Source organism: Xyrauchen texanus, chromosome 13 (assembly GCF_025860055.1).
Source record: "Xyrauchen texanus isolate HMW12.3.18 chromosome 13, RBS_HiC_50CHRs, whole genome shotgun sequence".
NCBI classification, from domain to species: domain Eukaryota; kingdom Metazoa; phylum Chordata; class Actinopteri; order Cypriniformes; family Catostomidae; genus Xyrauchen; species Xyrauchen texanus.
Window position 1 is genome coordinate 7741796 of NC_068288.1, and position 17810 is coordinate 7759605.

At 40.0% G+C, this 17810-nt stretch overlaps 1 protein-coding gene across 3 annotated transcripts in view; it reads right to left on the reverse strand.

Annotated features, from left to right (window-relative positions):
- Nucleotides 1–3598: 3598 nt before the first annotated feature.
- The window catches only part of LOC127654151 (inactive phospholipase D5-like), a 37842-nt gene continuing 23630 nt past the window's right edge, over nucleotides 3599–17810 (reverse strand). For 2 of the 3 annotated variants that reach the window (XM_052141185.1, XM_052141187.1), the window contains exons 6-10: nucleotides 17092–17289; nucleotides 15900–16051; nucleotides 12547–12712; nucleotides 12316–12427; nucleotides 3599–6105 (exon numbers count right to left, since the gene is read on the reverse strand). In XM_052141185.1, coding sequence (XP_051997145.1) covers nucleotides 5855–6105; nucleotides 12316–12427; nucleotides 12547–12712; nucleotides 15900–16051; nucleotides 17092–17289 — 879 coding nt within the window. In that variant the 3' untranslated portion in view covers nucleotides 3599–5854. The remainder of the gene's footprint in view (nucleotides 6106–12315; nucleotides 12428–12546; nucleotides 12713–15899; nucleotides 16052–17091; nucleotides 17290–17810) is intronic. The other variant, XM_052141186.1, reaches the window with a different exon arrangement.

Genomic DNA, 17810 nt, shown 5'->3' on the forward strand with positions numbered 1-17810 from the left:
CATTTCACAGGAAAGAATATCTGCAATTCACTGCGACGAGTTCATCTTCATGCTGCTCACTCCTCTGCACTTCAACACACTGGTCTTGGTGGTTTACTTGAAATAAACGCAGATTGTTGCTGTTTAAATATTCCATCATGAGTGCCGCATCCTTAAGCCCGAACTGCTGTGAGCGCGATGATGTTGACTTCTCGAGATCCATCAGTCAAACATGCCCATGTGTAAGACCAGGGACAAAATTACATATAATATAATAGCGGAATTAAACAAAGAGATCATCATGGTAATTCATTGTTCTTCTTAAAAATACACAAATACATAAATACATTCAAATTTACTCTAAAACAAAAATGTGTAAACCTTTTAGTGGGTATTTATCATGTTATCCTGCGTCCCAGCAGCATCCGTCTAATCTGGACAGCAGTAATTCCATAGCAACAGTGTAAAACATCGCTGACCTTAATCTGTTACCATAACAACGGCAGCCGACCCCAATCAGCAGTTAAAATATAATAAATGGTTAATTCAGTATAATCTCCCATGGTCTGCGCTTTAATACGTAATAGAAAATAAGATGGTACATATGACTTCAGTAATATCCTAATAAATAAGAAAAGCTAAATTTAAGTTTTGGTGAAGGATGTCTCATTTAGCTTACAAGGACAAACTTCCTCACTTGCATACAATTTGTTTGTTTGTAAGATAATGCATTAAGGTAATATCCAATGTTGTTGGTTAGATTTATTAAAGGTGGGGTATGTGATTTTCTTTTTTGACCATTTTTTCAAAATAACTTGAAATCCTATTCCTAACCCACTTACTGGCTGTAAATTAGAAGCACTGAAATGAAAATTAAGCAATTTAATCATCTGTGGAACGGGCAGGACTCGAAAAACTCCAGCCAATCATTTTCAAGACCATCTAGAATCATTGGACAGAAAATGTGTCAATCAAACGGTCGTATCATGCCCCCCTCCCCCCACCACCCTGGCGCGCGTGTCCCGTTCGTGCGCATACTCAAAGCTCGTGACCCAGTAACAGGAAGCGATTGTGTTTATGTATGGAGAATAGAGCTTTTATAGTGCTAGTGGGGTTGTTCCACATTTCTATGAATCCTGTTTTGAATAGAAGACCGCTGTACAGACGCCAGGGCTGGCTATGTTCTTTTTTTTTTACAGTTATGAGAAAATCAGCTCTACACCTTTCAAGAGTGGTATGCGAACCCCTCCTCCTGCTGTGTCAACAATTTGCTCTGAAAAATTGTCTGACAGGTGAATGCACTGTTTGACTAGTGAGTCTAGAACACTGCGCATCTGAGTTTTCGCTCGTGCATGATTGCGCGTCCATGTTTTTCGAATGGGTGGAGTCAGAGCCAGCGTTGGAGGAGAAAAGGTAGGACCTTAGAGTTGTGTATTTTCAAAATCTAGCGGCCGTTTTGCAAATCACATACCCCACCTTTAAGAGTAAACTACAAGTCAAGCTGGTTGGCTTTAATTGTGCTGTGCACACTAATGTTTTGGTGCCACCTTGCGGTCAAATTGAAAAATTAGAGTTATGACAATACAGTTAAAAGCAGAGATGCACAAAAAAGGGCCAGATGAGCTTTAATTTAGCCCGCCTTGAAGTGTATTTAAAAAATGCTGTTGTCGTAGCTTTTCATTGCATTAATTGATCAGATTGCAGAGTAATGTTTTTTTTATTTTATTTTGTATTTTTTTGTATAATGTATTCAGGAGGGGAACTAGGGCGACTTTCATATTTTAATATAACACTGTTTACAGAGCCTGAAATTCGACATGGGATTGCGGCGCACAATTTTAATAATTCCCCGCAATTTCCACGTTCATAATGCGGGAAATTCCGGCACACTTTTCTTCACTTTACAGTGCAGCTGCAAATTATTCTCTAGGCCTATATTAGTAAACATATACTAAACATATAAACACGCCGTCACTCATGTTGCCGGAAGTCGCCAGCTCTCATTGAAAATGAATGAGATGAGGTTGTTTTGTCGCTGTCTGGCTAGCAGTGTGAACGCAGCTTAAGAATTGTTTTACTATAAATTCTCCTCCATGCCCAGTAGGTGATATGCATGAAGAATGCAAATTCCCAAACACCAAAGAAAATGACTGTGGAAGTAAAAGTGAAAGGGGACTGTAAAGGGATCAATGGAAAGGAGGAGGCAAGAACCGGCTTGATAATATAAATAGTAGTTTAATTGGTAAACTTAAAAGACAAACGCACATGTCCACATCTCTCTCTCCCGCAGGATCCTCTGCAGTCGACCTTTATCCATCTCGGGAGGCTTAATTAGCCTAATACGGACCGGGTGTGTAGGATATACCCGGCTCCGCCCTCCGCCCTGCCACAAGGACATTTATAGTAAAAAAAATGGTTTATAGACATTTATAATAAAAATTATTATAAAAAAAGATCTAAAAAAAAAAAAAAGACTTATATCTCTTCTGAAGACATAGATTTAACCACTGGAGTCATATGGATTGCTTTTATGGAGCCTTTGTGCTTTTTTGTTTTGGCTACCATTCATTTGCATTGACTGGACTGAGATGAGATGAGATATTTTTCTAAAAATCTTAATCTTAAAGCCATACACATCTGAGATGGCAAGAGGGTGAGTAAATGATGAGAACATTTTCATTTTTTTGAGTGAACTATTCCTTTAAAATGAATTGAATTGCATTAGACAACAACATTTCTGACTAATTCTTTAAACAAATTATGCTACGTTTCAAATCTAACTGCACTTTGCTTAGCTATTTTTACCATGACTTAAAAAAGGTCTTTACCCAAGGTAATATAAAGCGGACAGATGTGCGCTCTTTATTTAAAATACTTAAAATAAAGATCACTTAGTTTGATATTTTGTTATGTAATGCAATGAGATTTGTACATTTTAATGCACTTTTTTGGGTTCCTGTACATTTTTTTGTAACCAGTAAAGTGGAAATCAGTATCATTCTAAATTATCAAAAGCTGTTGCAAACATATATTTAATGCATTTAAATTTTACACTTGTAAAAGTATGGAGGAATTCAAGCAATATCTTACTGCTTTCTACATGCTATACAATATATGTCTCCCCAAGAGAGGCTTTAAATTGATTTGGGTTTGATAGATATTTGCTCAAAGCCTGACACAACCTTCTGCACATCAACACAATGAGAAATCAATAGGACACATGTTAGCAGTTTAATTTACTCTTTAATATTTTATTATAACAGTCAGAGGTGCTATGCTATACATTTAAAGGCATATAATAAATTGTGCATTCAGTGTATGAAAATAAGTATGCACATGGGAATATAACTGTTTTTATCTATGACCCATGCTGCAGCAAGCAGTTTTAATATACCATGTATAAACAGTATACTGTATAAGATGCATTGTATCATAGAGGTAGTAATACAGAAAGCAATGAAAGCTACAGATCATGGCAGCATATATAAGGCAAAGACATGCTAGAGCATCAGGCCATAAACTACAGTGCATCTGGAATGTATTCAGAGCGTTTCACTTTTTCCACATTTTGTTATGTTACAGCCTTATTCCAAAATGGATTCAATTAATTTTTTTCCGCAAAATTCGACAATACCCCATAATGACAACGTGAAAGAAGTTTGTTTGAAATCTTTGCAAATTTATTAAATTAAATGAAAATGAAAATTACAGCCTCAAGTCTTTGTGTATGATGCTACAAGCTTGGCACACCTATTTTTGGGCAGTTTCTCCCATTCATCTTTGCAGGACTTCAAGCTCCATCAGGTTGGATGGGGAGTGTCAGTGCACAGCCATTTTCAGATCTCTCCAGAGATGTTCAATCGGGTTCAAGTCTGGGCTCTGGCTGGGCCACTCAAGGACATTCACAGAGTTGTCCCGTAGCCACTACTTCGTTATCTTGGCTGTGTGCTTAGGGTCGTTGTCCTGTTAGAAGATGAACCATCACCCCAGTCTGAGGTCCAGAGCACTCTGGAGCAGGTTTTCATCAAGGATGTCTCTGTACATTGCTGCATTCATCTTTCCCTCGATCCTGACTAGTCTCCCAGTTCCTGCCACTGGAAAACATCCCCACAGCATGATGCTGCCACCACCATGCTTCACTGTAGGGATGGTATTGGCCAGGAGATGAGCGGCGCCTTGTTTCCTCCAGTCTTTCCTCCAATCTTTGTTTCATCCTGTCTCAGAAAGTCCTTCAGGTGCCTTTTGGCAAACTCCAGGCAGGCTGTCATGTGCCTTTTACTGAGGAGTGGCTTCCGTCTGGCCACTCTGCAGAGATGGTTGGTCTTCTGGAAGGTTCTCCTCTCTCCACAGAGAAATGCTGGAACTCTGTCAGAGTGTCCATCGGGTTCTTGGTCACCTCCCTGACTACGGCCCTTCTCCCTCGATCGCTCAGTTTGGCTAGGCGGCCAGCTCTTGGTAGAGCACTGGTGGTTCCAAACGGCTTCCATTTACGGATGATGGAGGCCACTGTGCTCATTAGCACCTTCAATGCTGCAGAAATGTTTCTGTACCCTTCCCCAGATCTGTGCCTCAATGCAATCCTGTCTCAGTGGTCTACAGACAATTCCTTGGAGTTCATGACTTGGTTTGCACTCTGACATGCACTGTTAACTGTGGGACCTTATAAAGACAGGTGTGTGCCTTTCCAAATCATGTCCAATCAACTGAATTTACCACAGGTGGACTCCAATCAAGTTGTAGAAACACTTCAAGGATGATCAATGGAAACAGGATGCACCTTAGCTCAATTTTGAATGTCATGGCAAAGGCTGTGAATACATGTGATTTTTTTGTTTTTTTATTTTTAATAAATTTGCAAAGATTTCAAACAAACTTCTTTGAAGTTGTCATTATGGGGTATTGTTTGTAGAATTTTGAGGAAAATAATGAATTTAATACATTTTGGAATAAGGCTGTAACATAACAAAATGTGGAAAAAGGGAAGCGCTGTGAATACTTTCTGGATGCACTGTATACTGAGAAATCAATGCAACATATGTGGCCTAAGAAATCATAATCAGTATAATCACGTTTGAAAATAGCATTAATGTAAAACAGTCCATTATAGAATTATATATAAAGCTATAGCTTATAAAAGCTACATTTAAAGGGTGCTAAAGCTAAAGTTTGCATTCCATAAGAAAATCAATCTCTTCTTGTGCATATTATTGTAAAATATTTCAAGCTTTAAAGTCTTGAAGAGCTGTGCATGCTGCATCATGTAAACATTTTATATATACACAGTGCTGAATGTGCCAGAATATATATTCAACCACAAAGCAATGACAGCTACTGTTCAAGGCAACATATGAAAGGATAATTAGTATGTGTGTGTTGGCATTTATGCAGATTTCAGATTTTTTTTATTTTACTAAAAATGTTCTTGATTTAAGAACTTTGTCAGTTCGAACCAGTCTGGAAATTCTATGTTGACCTCTCTCATCAACAAGGCATTTCCATACATAGAACTGCCGCTCACTGGATGTTTTTTGTTTTGGGCACCATTTGGAGTAAATTCTAGAGACTGCTGTATGTGAAAATCCCAGGAGATTAGAAGTTACAGAAATACTCAAACCAGCCCATCTGGCACCTACAATCATCCATGTGATTATCTAATCAGCCAATTGCGTGGCAGTAGTGCTGTTTTTGTTCTGTGCTGTAATCTAAAAAAGAAAGCACTCACTACTATTTTCCTTCATAGAAGTCCTTCAGGGATGTCCATTCAATTCCATTGATAGCATCTGAAAATTCAACTGGGTAGAGTCAGGACACAGATGTTCCGAGGCACAGATAAGTCCTTGGCTTATTGATCCCACTTCAGAGAAGTTCCCTCCGCTCATTCACGCTCTCTGCTCTCTAGTTTTGTTTTCAAAGCTTGCAGATTCTGTTTTCCGGGTTGGCTGTCTTGTAGCGTCTTGCTGCCAGTAAGCAGGCTCATTGTGTAGGGTGAAAACCAGTCTCTTTGAAAAGCAGCAGTCATGTGCTCTACAAGAGAGTCCTGCCCTTCCCGCTGCCTCTGTGTTTCCTGAATCACCAGCCCGGCTCCTGCATTGAATGCGAAGTGACTGCCAACCCAGTCTAGATTCCCTTATTGACAGAGAATTTTAATATTATAGCAGATAAATGGTACATATGAGTAAAACCCTTAAACATACAATAATAAATTACTGCTTTTGCAAGAGGGAAAATGGATAGAAATGGAATTGCAATTAGACATTAAATAAGGATAGAGAGATGTGCCTTGCCCCATAACTCTTTTGTACATTTTCATTATTTGATGTGAGTCACATGGTCTGAAGCCAGTATACAGTCATGGCAATTTTTTGGCTGAAGTTGATTAAGTGATACCCATAGTGAGCCCCATCACGGAATCCATATAGGTGGACACTTGGCCCCATTTTGCCTGTTTTTTTTTTTTTTTGCCTGATGGGGTGTTCCTCCTAATGGTTCTGATGCTCAGAGCTCTGAAGCATCGGCCAGAAGGCAACAGTTCAAAAAGGTAATGGGCTGGGTGAGTGAGATCCAGAGTGATATTTACAGCCTTTTTCCTCACTCTGGAAGTGTATAGTTCTTGAAGGGGGGGCAGGGGGCAACCAATAATCCTCTCAGCAGTTCGAACTGTCCTCTGTAGTCTTCTGATGTCCGATTTCATAGCTGCATCAAATCAGACAGTTATTGAAGTGCAGAGGACAGACTCAATGACTGCTGAGTAGAACTGTTTCAGCAGCACCTCTGGCATGTTGAACTTCCTCAGCTGGCAAATGAAGTATAACCTCTGCTGGGCCTTTTTCACAATGGAGTCAATGTGTGTATCCAACCTCAGGTCCTGTGAGATGTAGTGCCCAGGAGCCTGAATGACTCCACTGCTGCCACAGTGCAGTTTAGAATGGTGAGGGGGGACAATGTTGGGGTGTTCCTCCTAAAGTCCACAATCATCTCCACCGTTTTGAGCATGTTCAGCTCATTGTTTTGACTGCACCAGACAGCCAGCCGCTCAACCTCCTTTCTATATGCAGACTCATCATCATCATCTCATCATCTCGGATGAGGCAGATGACAGTGGTGTCGTCTGCAAACTTCAGGAGCTTGACAGAGGGATCCATGGTGGTGCAGTCATTGGTGTAGAGGGAGAAGAGTAGTGGGGAGAGCACACATCCCTGGGGGGCACCAGTGCTGATGGTACAGGTGCTGGAAGTGAATTTTCCCTGTCTCACAAGCTGCTGCCTGTCCGTCAGAAAGCTGGTAATCCACTGACAGATAGACATGGGAACAGGGAGTTGGTTTATCTTAGTCCTTAGAATAGCTGGTATGATGGTGTGGAAAGCCAAACTGAAGTCCTCAAAAAGGATCCTTGCATATGTTCCTGGTCTGTCCAGATGTTGCAGGACATGATGCAATCCCATGTTGACTGCATCATCCACAGACCTGTTTGCTCGATAAGCAAATTGAAGGGGATCCAGAAAGGCTCCACTGATGTCCTTCAGGTGGGCCAACACCAGTCTCTCAAATGATTTCATGACCACAGATGTCAGGGCAACAGGTCTGTAGTCAATAAGTCCTGTGATTTTTGGTTTCTTAGGGACAGGGATAATAATTGAGCATTTGAAGCAGCATGGGACCTCACACTGCTCCGGTGATCTATTGAAGATCTGTGTGTAGATGGGGGTCAGTTGGTTAGCACAGGATCGAAGGCACGCTGGTGGGACACCATCTGGGCCTAAAGCCTTCTGTGACCTTTGCTTCCGAAAGGCACGGCACACATTGTCTTCACAGATCTTGAGTGCAGGTTGAGTAGCAGGAGGGGTGTTGCAGGAGGTGTTAATGTTTGTTTGAAGTGAAGGTCAGAGTGAGTGTGGGGTGTGAAATTGGGCTTTTCGAATCTGCAGTAGAACACATTCAGGTCGTCAGCCAGTCGTTGGTCCACCACAGGGTTGGGGGTAGGAGTCATGTAATAAATAAGTTGTTTTAGGCCACTCCACACTGATGCAGGTTTGTTAGCTGAAAACTTGTTTTTCAGCTTCTCAGAGTAACTTCTTTTAGCCACTCTGATTTCCTTAATCAGTGTGTTCCTGGCCTGATTGTACAAGACTTTATCCCCACCCCTGTAAGCATCCTCTTTGGCATGACTAAGCTGTCTTTTCCTGTGAACCATGGTTTATCATTGTTGAATGATAAAAATGTCCTAGTAGGGATGCACATGTCCTCACAGAAACTGATGTATGATGTAACAGTATCTGTGAGCTCATCCAGGTCTGTAGCTGCAGCTTCAAAAACACTCCAATCAGTGCAATCGAAGCAGGCTTGTAGTTCCAGCTGCACGTGAGACAGAGTGACATGCATCCTTTATTGTTGTGTAGCAATGATCCAGTATATTCCCGTCTCTGGTGGGGCATGTAATGTGCTGTTTGTATTTGGGAAGTTCACGTGTGAGATTTGCTTTGTTAAAGCCCCCAAGAATAATAATAACTGAGTCCGGGTATTGTTGTTCTGTGTTTTTGATTTGATCAACCAGCTGTTGCAGCGCTATGTTCCCGCCCGCATTTGGAGGAATGTACACACACACCAGAATAAATGAAGAAAACTTCCGTGGTGAGTAGAACGGCTTACAGTTAATACATTAGGACAGCACATCCGCTTTAACATTGTTACATCTGTACACCAACTTTCGTTGATGTAAAAGCCTGTTCCACCGCCTCTCGTTTTCCCCGTTTACTCCGCAATGCGATACGCTCTGAACAACTGAAAGCCCGGCAGATGTAATGCGCTGTCCGGAATGGCTTCATTCAGCCAGGTTTCTGTGAAGCACAGTGCAGCAGAGTTTGAAAAGTCCTTATTAGTACGTGTGAGAAGATGTAGTTCGTTCGTTTTGTTAGGAAGGGAGCAGAGATTTGCTAGATAATGCTCGGCAGTGCTGTTCGAACGCCTCTCTGACGGAGTTTAACCAGCTCACCGGCTCGTTTCCCTCACCTGCATCTCGTAGCGAGTTTAAACGACACAGCTGCGCCTCCGACTAAAATGTCCAGTAAAACGTCTGAATATTCAAAAACCTGGAAAAGATTGTCTGATATGTGCTGTCGAATGTTCAGCAGTTCATCCCTGGTGAAACTGTCTGGAAAAAGATAACTAAACACAGGACAAACAAACAAAAACAACAAAAGAATTGGAGAGCTCCACACCAAGGCGGCCATTTGCGGCGCCATTGTAGTTGTATAAGCCCCAGTAGCCTATGAAATGTTTTCACAGGGAGAACATGTCGCACTTTGAACATTGCCTAGACACTGTCGGAATGACAGTCTGTGCCTTGACGTAATATTGAATGTGGAAATAAGCATCCTTCAAATCTACGGTCACAAACCAGTCCCCCGGCTGCACTTGTGAAATTATGCTGTAAAAAAATGCATTCTCTCTTGTTCAGATTATCCAATTAGGAGGGCCTTGTAAAGGCTTCCAAGCCATTACATGGGCAGATAGAGGAATTAATGCATGATTCTCTATTGAAGCGCAAAGAGTAACCACTATATGCATTCTTGGCTTACCTTTGGCGGCCGCCTTGCAATCAGCGGCACAGTGGAGGGAAGCCCTTGCACCTCCATCATTGTGGCTGATTGAATTGGTTTAACAATGTTTGCCTTTATTGTATTTAGGCATAATGACTGTCGTCCTGAAGTGTGCTTACAGTAGGAATATGAACAGGAAAGAGTGTATGAATGTTGGGGGAGAGCACAGTTCTCAATAGCTTATGCCTGTCCCATAAACCTTGGCTATTGGAACAGAGGCCGAATTCAATCAGACAATTATGAAAGAGGTCACTCTGAATGTATGTTCATTAGAAGACACCAGATAAACCATATTTTCTCACATTAGAATGGGGAATAATGTGCGAACATGGAGGGAATTGAGAGAAAGCAGGTGTGCCACAATGGCCCCAGCATTTATTATGGTGGAACAGCATGTGGCGTTTATGAGACTGCGATTCATGAATATTTGTGATTATTATTCATCAAATTCCATTATACCTGTCCTGAGACCCTTGGCAATGGGGACAGAGGCTGAATTCGATCAGGCAAGTATAAAAAATTGGTCACTCTGAATGTATTTACAGCAGAGAACACCAGATAACCCATCTACCCTAGCATTAGAACAGGAAAGAATGTGTGAACATGGGAAAGAAATTAAAAGAGGTTGGTTTTGGAATGAGATGATTTTTTTCTTTGCTACATCTTGCTCCCCAGTATAAATCGCAGGGGAAAAAGCTGTAAGTTATCTTTAATATGCAAATTTTTATGCCAATTGTTCTCCATAGAAAATGTTGATACAAATTGTTCTTCATAGGACAATTTTGGTACCAATTTATCTCCATAAATTATGACACAATGCTTTCTTAAGCGGAAACTATAATCCATTCCATATATAATTATGACATGTTTTGTATTCCATACACAAATCATGACCTATTTGATCACACAAACATGCTAAATCTCGAGTGTCCAATGGGTTTTAAATGGTTGACTCATACAAGAAGTACAAGTGTGACCGACAGAGAACTCAAAACACAACTCCTTCACAATGAGAATACTGCAAAGTTAGTGAGTGCAGAATCAACATATCTTAAAAGGAGTGAGGAGCGTGAAGTACGTGCCACCATTGAACAGGGACGGAGATAGCATTTGTGTCTTCTGCTGTCAAAGAAAAGACAGCCTTGCAACCATTTGAATTTCACAGCCTCGCCATCTCATGCGACCCAGGAATAATAGTAACGCTGACAAAGCACCCCAGGCGTACTGGAGAAAAATGCTCTTCTTTGAGCCATTTGAGACCCCAGGCCTGGGCAGCGATCATGCGGGAGCTCGCCTGCCGCGCAACAGCGCTCCTCAAAAACTGCCTCATTAACTTTTTTGCGAACAATCTAGGGTGACAAAATAGAAGACATTAGGCATTTTTCAACAAGTGCCTACCTTTTCCATCATTCCCACAAAGCATTTTCTGATGGAAAAGGCCAGAAAACGGTGCATCTGTCTGGAGGGAGAAAGAAGCACAAGGAAAAGTCCGGTCCTCAATCCTTCTTCTTATGACAAGAGCCGGAGCCTCAAGGCTCACATGACTAATTTCAGAGACAGCGTGGTTTGACAGAGCCTCGATGAAGTGCCATTGGGCCTGTTTAGCAATGCGGTTGAATCCGCACACAAACTGCTTATTTCCAACGATGTCCGAGCGTGTTGTCACTCAAAAGGGAGAACATAGTCCTCGCTTCGGCATGAGTCGCTAGTAACCAACCTAGACAAATTTGTGCACTGAAGAAATAAAATCTATTGAAATGCGGCAAGCATCCGCCTATATGGATTTGACTTAAGCGCCATGACTTAAATTGGCGTGATTGTATACAGGCTTCAAAACTCATGACTCACTGATGTAGTCCCCATTGTGTTATTAAGCAACGTCGATGTTTCTTTGAAAGGGAACCCTTTTACATTTTCAATATAAAAAAGTAAATTGTGTCTTCCACAAAAACAAATGTTATGCTATCTTATAGTGTTGTCACGATACAAATATTTCAGTAGTCGGTACCAATACCAGTGGAATTTCATGGTTCTCTATACCAATTTCAATACCACAGCAAAAATATGTCATGTGCTTTTGAACACACTCCTGTAGCCTATTTAATGTTAAAGTTCAATTTAAATAATACATTAAAAGAAATGCATGTTCCTTCAAGTATTGCTCAATTATTGCTTAAGTGTTTTTAAGTTGGATCCTACTGAAATCTGTTTAATTTTTTCAAAAAAAGTTTTGCGTTTAAATTTTTACAGACTTTTAACAAGTAAAAAATAGAACAATTAATTTTCAACATACCACTGCATTAATATTACTACAAGCTTTTATTTTGATGTGAGCTTTTATTTTTATGTGTGGTTTGGCGGAAACTTGACTTAGTTCTACCGGTACTGCAGAAACACTGGGATTTTTTTATTAGTACCGACTTGGAAACGAAGTGAAACAAATGAATTTAATAAAATAACTTAAGTTAAAAATAAGTTGTGTCTATACAGAAATTTACTTGAAAAACGAATCGGAAAAGTATTACATTTAAAACGTAATCTTTACACCATTTAGTAGCTCTTGTTTTATTAATGTTAACGTCTTAATTTTTATTTTATTTGCTTGCATTGCTTGGGCAATACAAATGTTATCTATAGTTTAGTGTCATGCCAATAAAGCACACTAAATTGAAATCGACATTGAGAAAGCGAGAGAGAGAGAGAGTGAGAAAGAAAGAGAGAATGAAAGACAGAGTCTTACCAATGTATACTGCATTATCTGTCACTATGAATTTGTTCTCATTTATTCTGTGCTGATTTCCTCCCATCTGTTCCTTGCCTCTGTAAAATCTCTGATTCAAAACAGATGCATACTGTACATATAGAAATATATGGTGTATCTTTAAATATTTTATACATTCAATTTGTGTGTGCAAGTACATACAGTTAATAGACAATATCATTAGATCAATCAAATAAATTATTTCCTTACCACCTCTATAGAGCAGCCAGGCAGTCCTGTGCACAGCGCCTGCATTGATGTCATGAAGTTATAGGTCAGCGGATGTGTGTGTGTCCACAGACTGATTAAGAGACAAACTTTAACTTCTCTCAAAACTGCAGCCTCCCGGAGCATATCGTCTATTGGTGACCAGTACCTTAAACAACAATATAACAAATGACACATTGCCAACCTTAAAAATATTCAAAAATAGTTCTGCAAAAGTGGGGTATAAAGTCAAGGGGCCAGGTTCGATGCCCAACATGCAGCAGACAAAGGTGTAGGCCTGTGCGGACTACATCTTCGGTTATGGAAACTGGCTTTTGGTACATGGAATGTGACCTCTATTATAGGAAAGGAGTCGGAGTTGGTGCAGAAGGTTGAGTGATGTCAGCTATATTTAGTTGGGTTCACTTACACGCACAGTTTTGGCTTTTGAACCAAACTTCAAGATGGGGGTTGGACACACTCCTTCTCCGGAGTTGCCCAGGGTAAGAGATGTAGAGGTGATACTAACAAGTGCTGTAAAGGGGATACTCACAATTGCCCAGCTCGACCCCTCAATGAGGTATGAGTTTGGGGAGGCAATGGGGAAGACCTCTGGTTGTAAGCCTTAGGCGGAGGAGACAGGGCTTTGTCCAAGCTGTTGTTATCCAGCATATGGAACTGCTAATTTCACCTGGTGATATAGTCGGGTAGTGGAAGTAACATTATGAGGAATTACGAACCCAGATATCACATCCTCTGTAGACATAGGACAGATCCTATGCCAGGATGGTGTAAAGAAGACTCCGGACAATTCTTAAACCTCAGCTGGAGGAGCAGCAATAAAGATTCCATCTTAGTCGTGGAACAGTGGATCAGCTCTTCACTCTAAAGAGCATACTAAAAGGGGCATGGACCTTTGCTCATCCAGTCTACATATGTTTTGTAGATTTGGAGAAGGCTTATGACCTCTTGTAGGGGGTCCTAAGGAAGTATGGGGCAGAGATGTGTAGTCGCATTTTAATAGACTTCAGACTCGATGCCAGACTCTACCTAAAATGACATCAGACTTGACTCGACTCGACACAAAGGACTCGTGAATATTTCAAGAATAGCTGGAGGCTTTTAACCTAACTATTAATACTTTAAAGGAACAATTTTTGTTTTATTTTTATTGTTTTTATACATCTGTGTCATATTTCCCCATGTGCCATGATCGATCAGACCCTTATCATAGAATTTGATTATGTATTTCCTGGTAAACCCCAAAATGTGATAAGAGTCCTGTGAAACATGATGGCATCTGCCGTGCCATTTGTGCTCACATTTGGTTGTGCCCTGAGAAGCAGAAACTTCAGGAAGAACACATTCTCAAAGGTTAGTCACTTTAATTAACACACAAAGCTAGCTAATATTGTACTGTCGCAAACATTGGGCAGTGTAGATTCATAGCTGATTAGGATTGCTGACCAGAGGTTGCGTCTATCAATGATTTCGTAGTATATATGCTGCCTCTCCCACTCTTATGTTTTATATGTGTGTGTGTGTGTGTGTGCAAATCTGTGAGAGAGAGATCTGTCCAGTATTTAGCGTCATTCAATCAGCACGCATACATTTTTTGTTGTGGACTTAAAACAGCTAACGACAGGGCTGGATGATAAAACGTTATCGATATTTATCTTTTTTTTTTAATGTTTTTTTTATTGATGATAAACTTTGGAGTAATTTTCTATATTTAGCCTATGTTCTACATCAAGAGAAGACGATCAAAACAGGTACATATCACTAAATATGCAAGCAGTTTGGCAAAAACACAAAAACTAGCTAACTGAATTACAAAAATGAAATCAGCCTGTTAGGAAGTATTAGCAGGCAGCCCTGCTATCATGGAAACCAATCAGGCTCAGCAGCTACTAGCCATTAGCTAGCTATCTGGCTAATTTAATATTGTTGTGTACCGAACAAGACATCACTGACAATGCAGTACATCAGCTGTCGACAGAACACAACAACAAGTGGTGGTGGTGTAGTGGGCTAAAGCACATAACTGTTAATCAGAAGGTTGTTGGTTTAATCCCCACAGCCACCACCATTGTGTCCTTGAGCATGGCACTTAACTCCAGGGGGGATTTTCCCTGTAATAAGTGCACAAGTGTAAGTCGCTTTGGATAAAAGCGTCTGCCAAATGCATAAATGTAAATGTACATCTCCAACATCACCATTGCTGTATATTTATGTACAGTACTAATTAATTGAACGTTTTTCCATGATTTATAGCACTGTCACAGGAAAGAAAGGTTTCTTCTTCTGGTTATGTTTATTGCCGCTTGGCAGTCCAGTTTATCATCATTAAAAATCATCAAAAATAGGTCGCACACATGAGTATACGTTAAAGATAGCTTACCGTGAGTTTACTTGTAAACAAAAAAGTTATGCTTTATTCTTGAGGTTTAACAAACATGTGGAATGCAGTTGTGCCCCCTTTGATGATATGACATATACAGTATATCATGATATCAATATCAAGATCAATAGATGGATCGGTGCAGCAGCTGCAGTAATGCAGTCATTGTTCAGGACTGTGGTAGTGAAGAGGGAGCTGAGCCTGAGTGTGAAGCTCTCAATTTACCAGTCAATCTACAGTATATTCCAACCCCCACCTATGGACATGAGCTTTGGGTATTGACTGAAATAATACGTTTTTGGAAACAAGTGGGCAAAATAAGCTTTCTTCACAGAGTGATTGGGCTCACCCTAAGGGAAAAGGTGCAAAGCTTATACATCTGGGAGAGGCTCAGATTAGAGCCACTGCTCCCCCACATTGAAAGGAGCCAGTTTAGGTGGTTCAGACATCTGGTCAGTTTGCCTCCTGGGCAACTTCTTAGGGAAGTGTTCCAGGCATGTCCAACTGGGAGGCGACCCCGGCACAGACCCAGATCGCTCTGGAGAGATTAAATCTCTCGGCTTGCCTGGGGTCACCTTGGGATCCCCCAGGAAGTTCTGGAGGGTAGAGCTAGGAAAAAACTTATGGGCAGCCACCATATAGTAAACTGCACTACCTTGACGCTAGGGGTCAAACAACTAAAAATCAAGTCAGGAATCTTGGTGCACTGTGCCACTGCGTGTCTGACTGTTTGTACTGTATTTAATTTTTTTCTAAACTGTTTCAATTATTCTTATTTTTTATTCTTATTTTAATCTCTTCTATGTAAAGCACTTTGAATTACCATTGTGTATGAAATGTGCTATATAAATAAACTTGCCTTGCCTTGCACTAAATGTATATTTAAATATTTTTTATTTTTTTATTGCAGTCCAGAAAGGTATGAAATTATATTGCTGTATAAAAAAAGTATTACCTTACAATTGCTGATCCTCGATAGCTGCGGTTGACTAAGGGCAGGTAATCTGTTACAGAGATGTAAATGAACTGCTTAGCTTCTCTGATCACGTGTCGAATTGCATCTATATCTCTACTTCGACCCTTGGGGCAAAAGAGCTCTGGCGATGTCTATGAAGAAAGGGAAGAAATGATAAGAAGGCAGTTTTAAAGTTTCTTAGCTGTCTAATTTTCAGTTTGTTTGGCCAGTGCAGTAATAAGACTGCCGTCTGCATGCATACATCATTGTCAGTGGAAGAATTTTATCGGTGAGCTGGAAATCTCCCAGCAGCTTATAACATCACAGCACTATTCATTTAAATGGGATGATGGATGTCTTAGATGTGTCTGGAAAACATCTTGTCACTGAAAGTGAGTCATTATTAATTACACTCAAATTAGAGTCCGGTGCACACTATCCTTACATGTGCCGCAGCTTGCTTTGGAAAAGATTCACCGGGATAAATTACCTGTGAAGTGAGTAATCTTTTCTTAATCAAATTAGATCCAGTGAAGCCAATGAAAGAGCAGTTTACATAAAAAATCTTTTTATTTAAAATGGATGAAAATGTTTTTTACTGAAAGGCTGAACTGTGCTGTCAGTAGGGAATTTCTCATAAATGTCAGGTCAGGGCATGTTATCACATTTATAATGGTGCAGGTTGTCACGAGTGTTTCAAATGTTGTTGTTTCATTTTTCTTGTAACTACAGATATTGTAACAAGTTCTTTAATTACAATATCTGTAGGCCAAAACAATAACTTTGTTTTAACACTAAACTTGTAATAATATTATTGCTGTTTTCTTGTGCTTAATAATTGATTTAAATAGAAATAACTAATACATAATTAAATATATATATATATAATTGGCTTTTAGATAGCAGGTTCCCACTGTGACAACTTACCCCATATAGATTGAAAAAATGCCTTAGTAATGGGTCAAAAGTCTACGCGTGTCTTTTTCTTGAGCAGTAATGTTCACATTTTTCAACAGCTTTTTTTGCAAGTCGGTAAGGTATGCATTTACAGAAGTTAACTTGAAAAAATAAACCCACGCTGATAAACCTCACTCGGGAAAAGATGTGACAGCTAGCACCGGTCTCTCCTATTTATTTTACAGTAGAAAGCAAAGAAATGGAAAAAGGAAGGACGTATATATACTGATCTCACCGACACAAAGACTGAGGCATCAGTATTGTTGAGTCTGAGCTGGGCTGGTTCATCTCTGCTGAATACAGCTGTGACTCTCTTGGACCAGATAGAGGGGATGTAGTCTCTGTACTGCAGCTGCCAGTAAAAAGAGAACATCCTGTGCAGGTCTAGAGCCAGACAACTACAATCATACACTATCACACCAAGTTCCTTCAGCTGAAAGAGTAAAAAGAAAAGGATGGGTCAGATAGACTTAAAAGAAATCTTAAGATTCAAGTTCATAACAGAATCATAATGTAATTTGTAGGCTGTGAAAAGTTGCAGCAAATTTGTATTTGTTAGATCAGGAATTTTCAAAAACAGTATACAGCTGACACACTTACAAGACATCCCATCCACACCACTTTGCAGATTTTATTACAGGTAAAATAAGTAAGTAAAAGCAAAATATGATAAAGTAAATGTCAGAAACACACTGAACTCCAAACGTCTCTTTGGGTTTTATTCTTTTGTCTAATGGTAATCAGTTCAGTCTAACAAATGGTAAGAGGGAAAACAATCCCATCAGATCCAAACTTACTTGCTATTTATTTACTTTACCTGTAATAATATCGTCAAAACAAAGTCTGCCACAGACAAACTGTATAGATGAGTGATTCTCATAATTTTGTCACTGAATTGCTTGTGATAACTGCAATCTTCTATTAGCTTCAGTTGGCATGTTGGAGCTTTCCAAC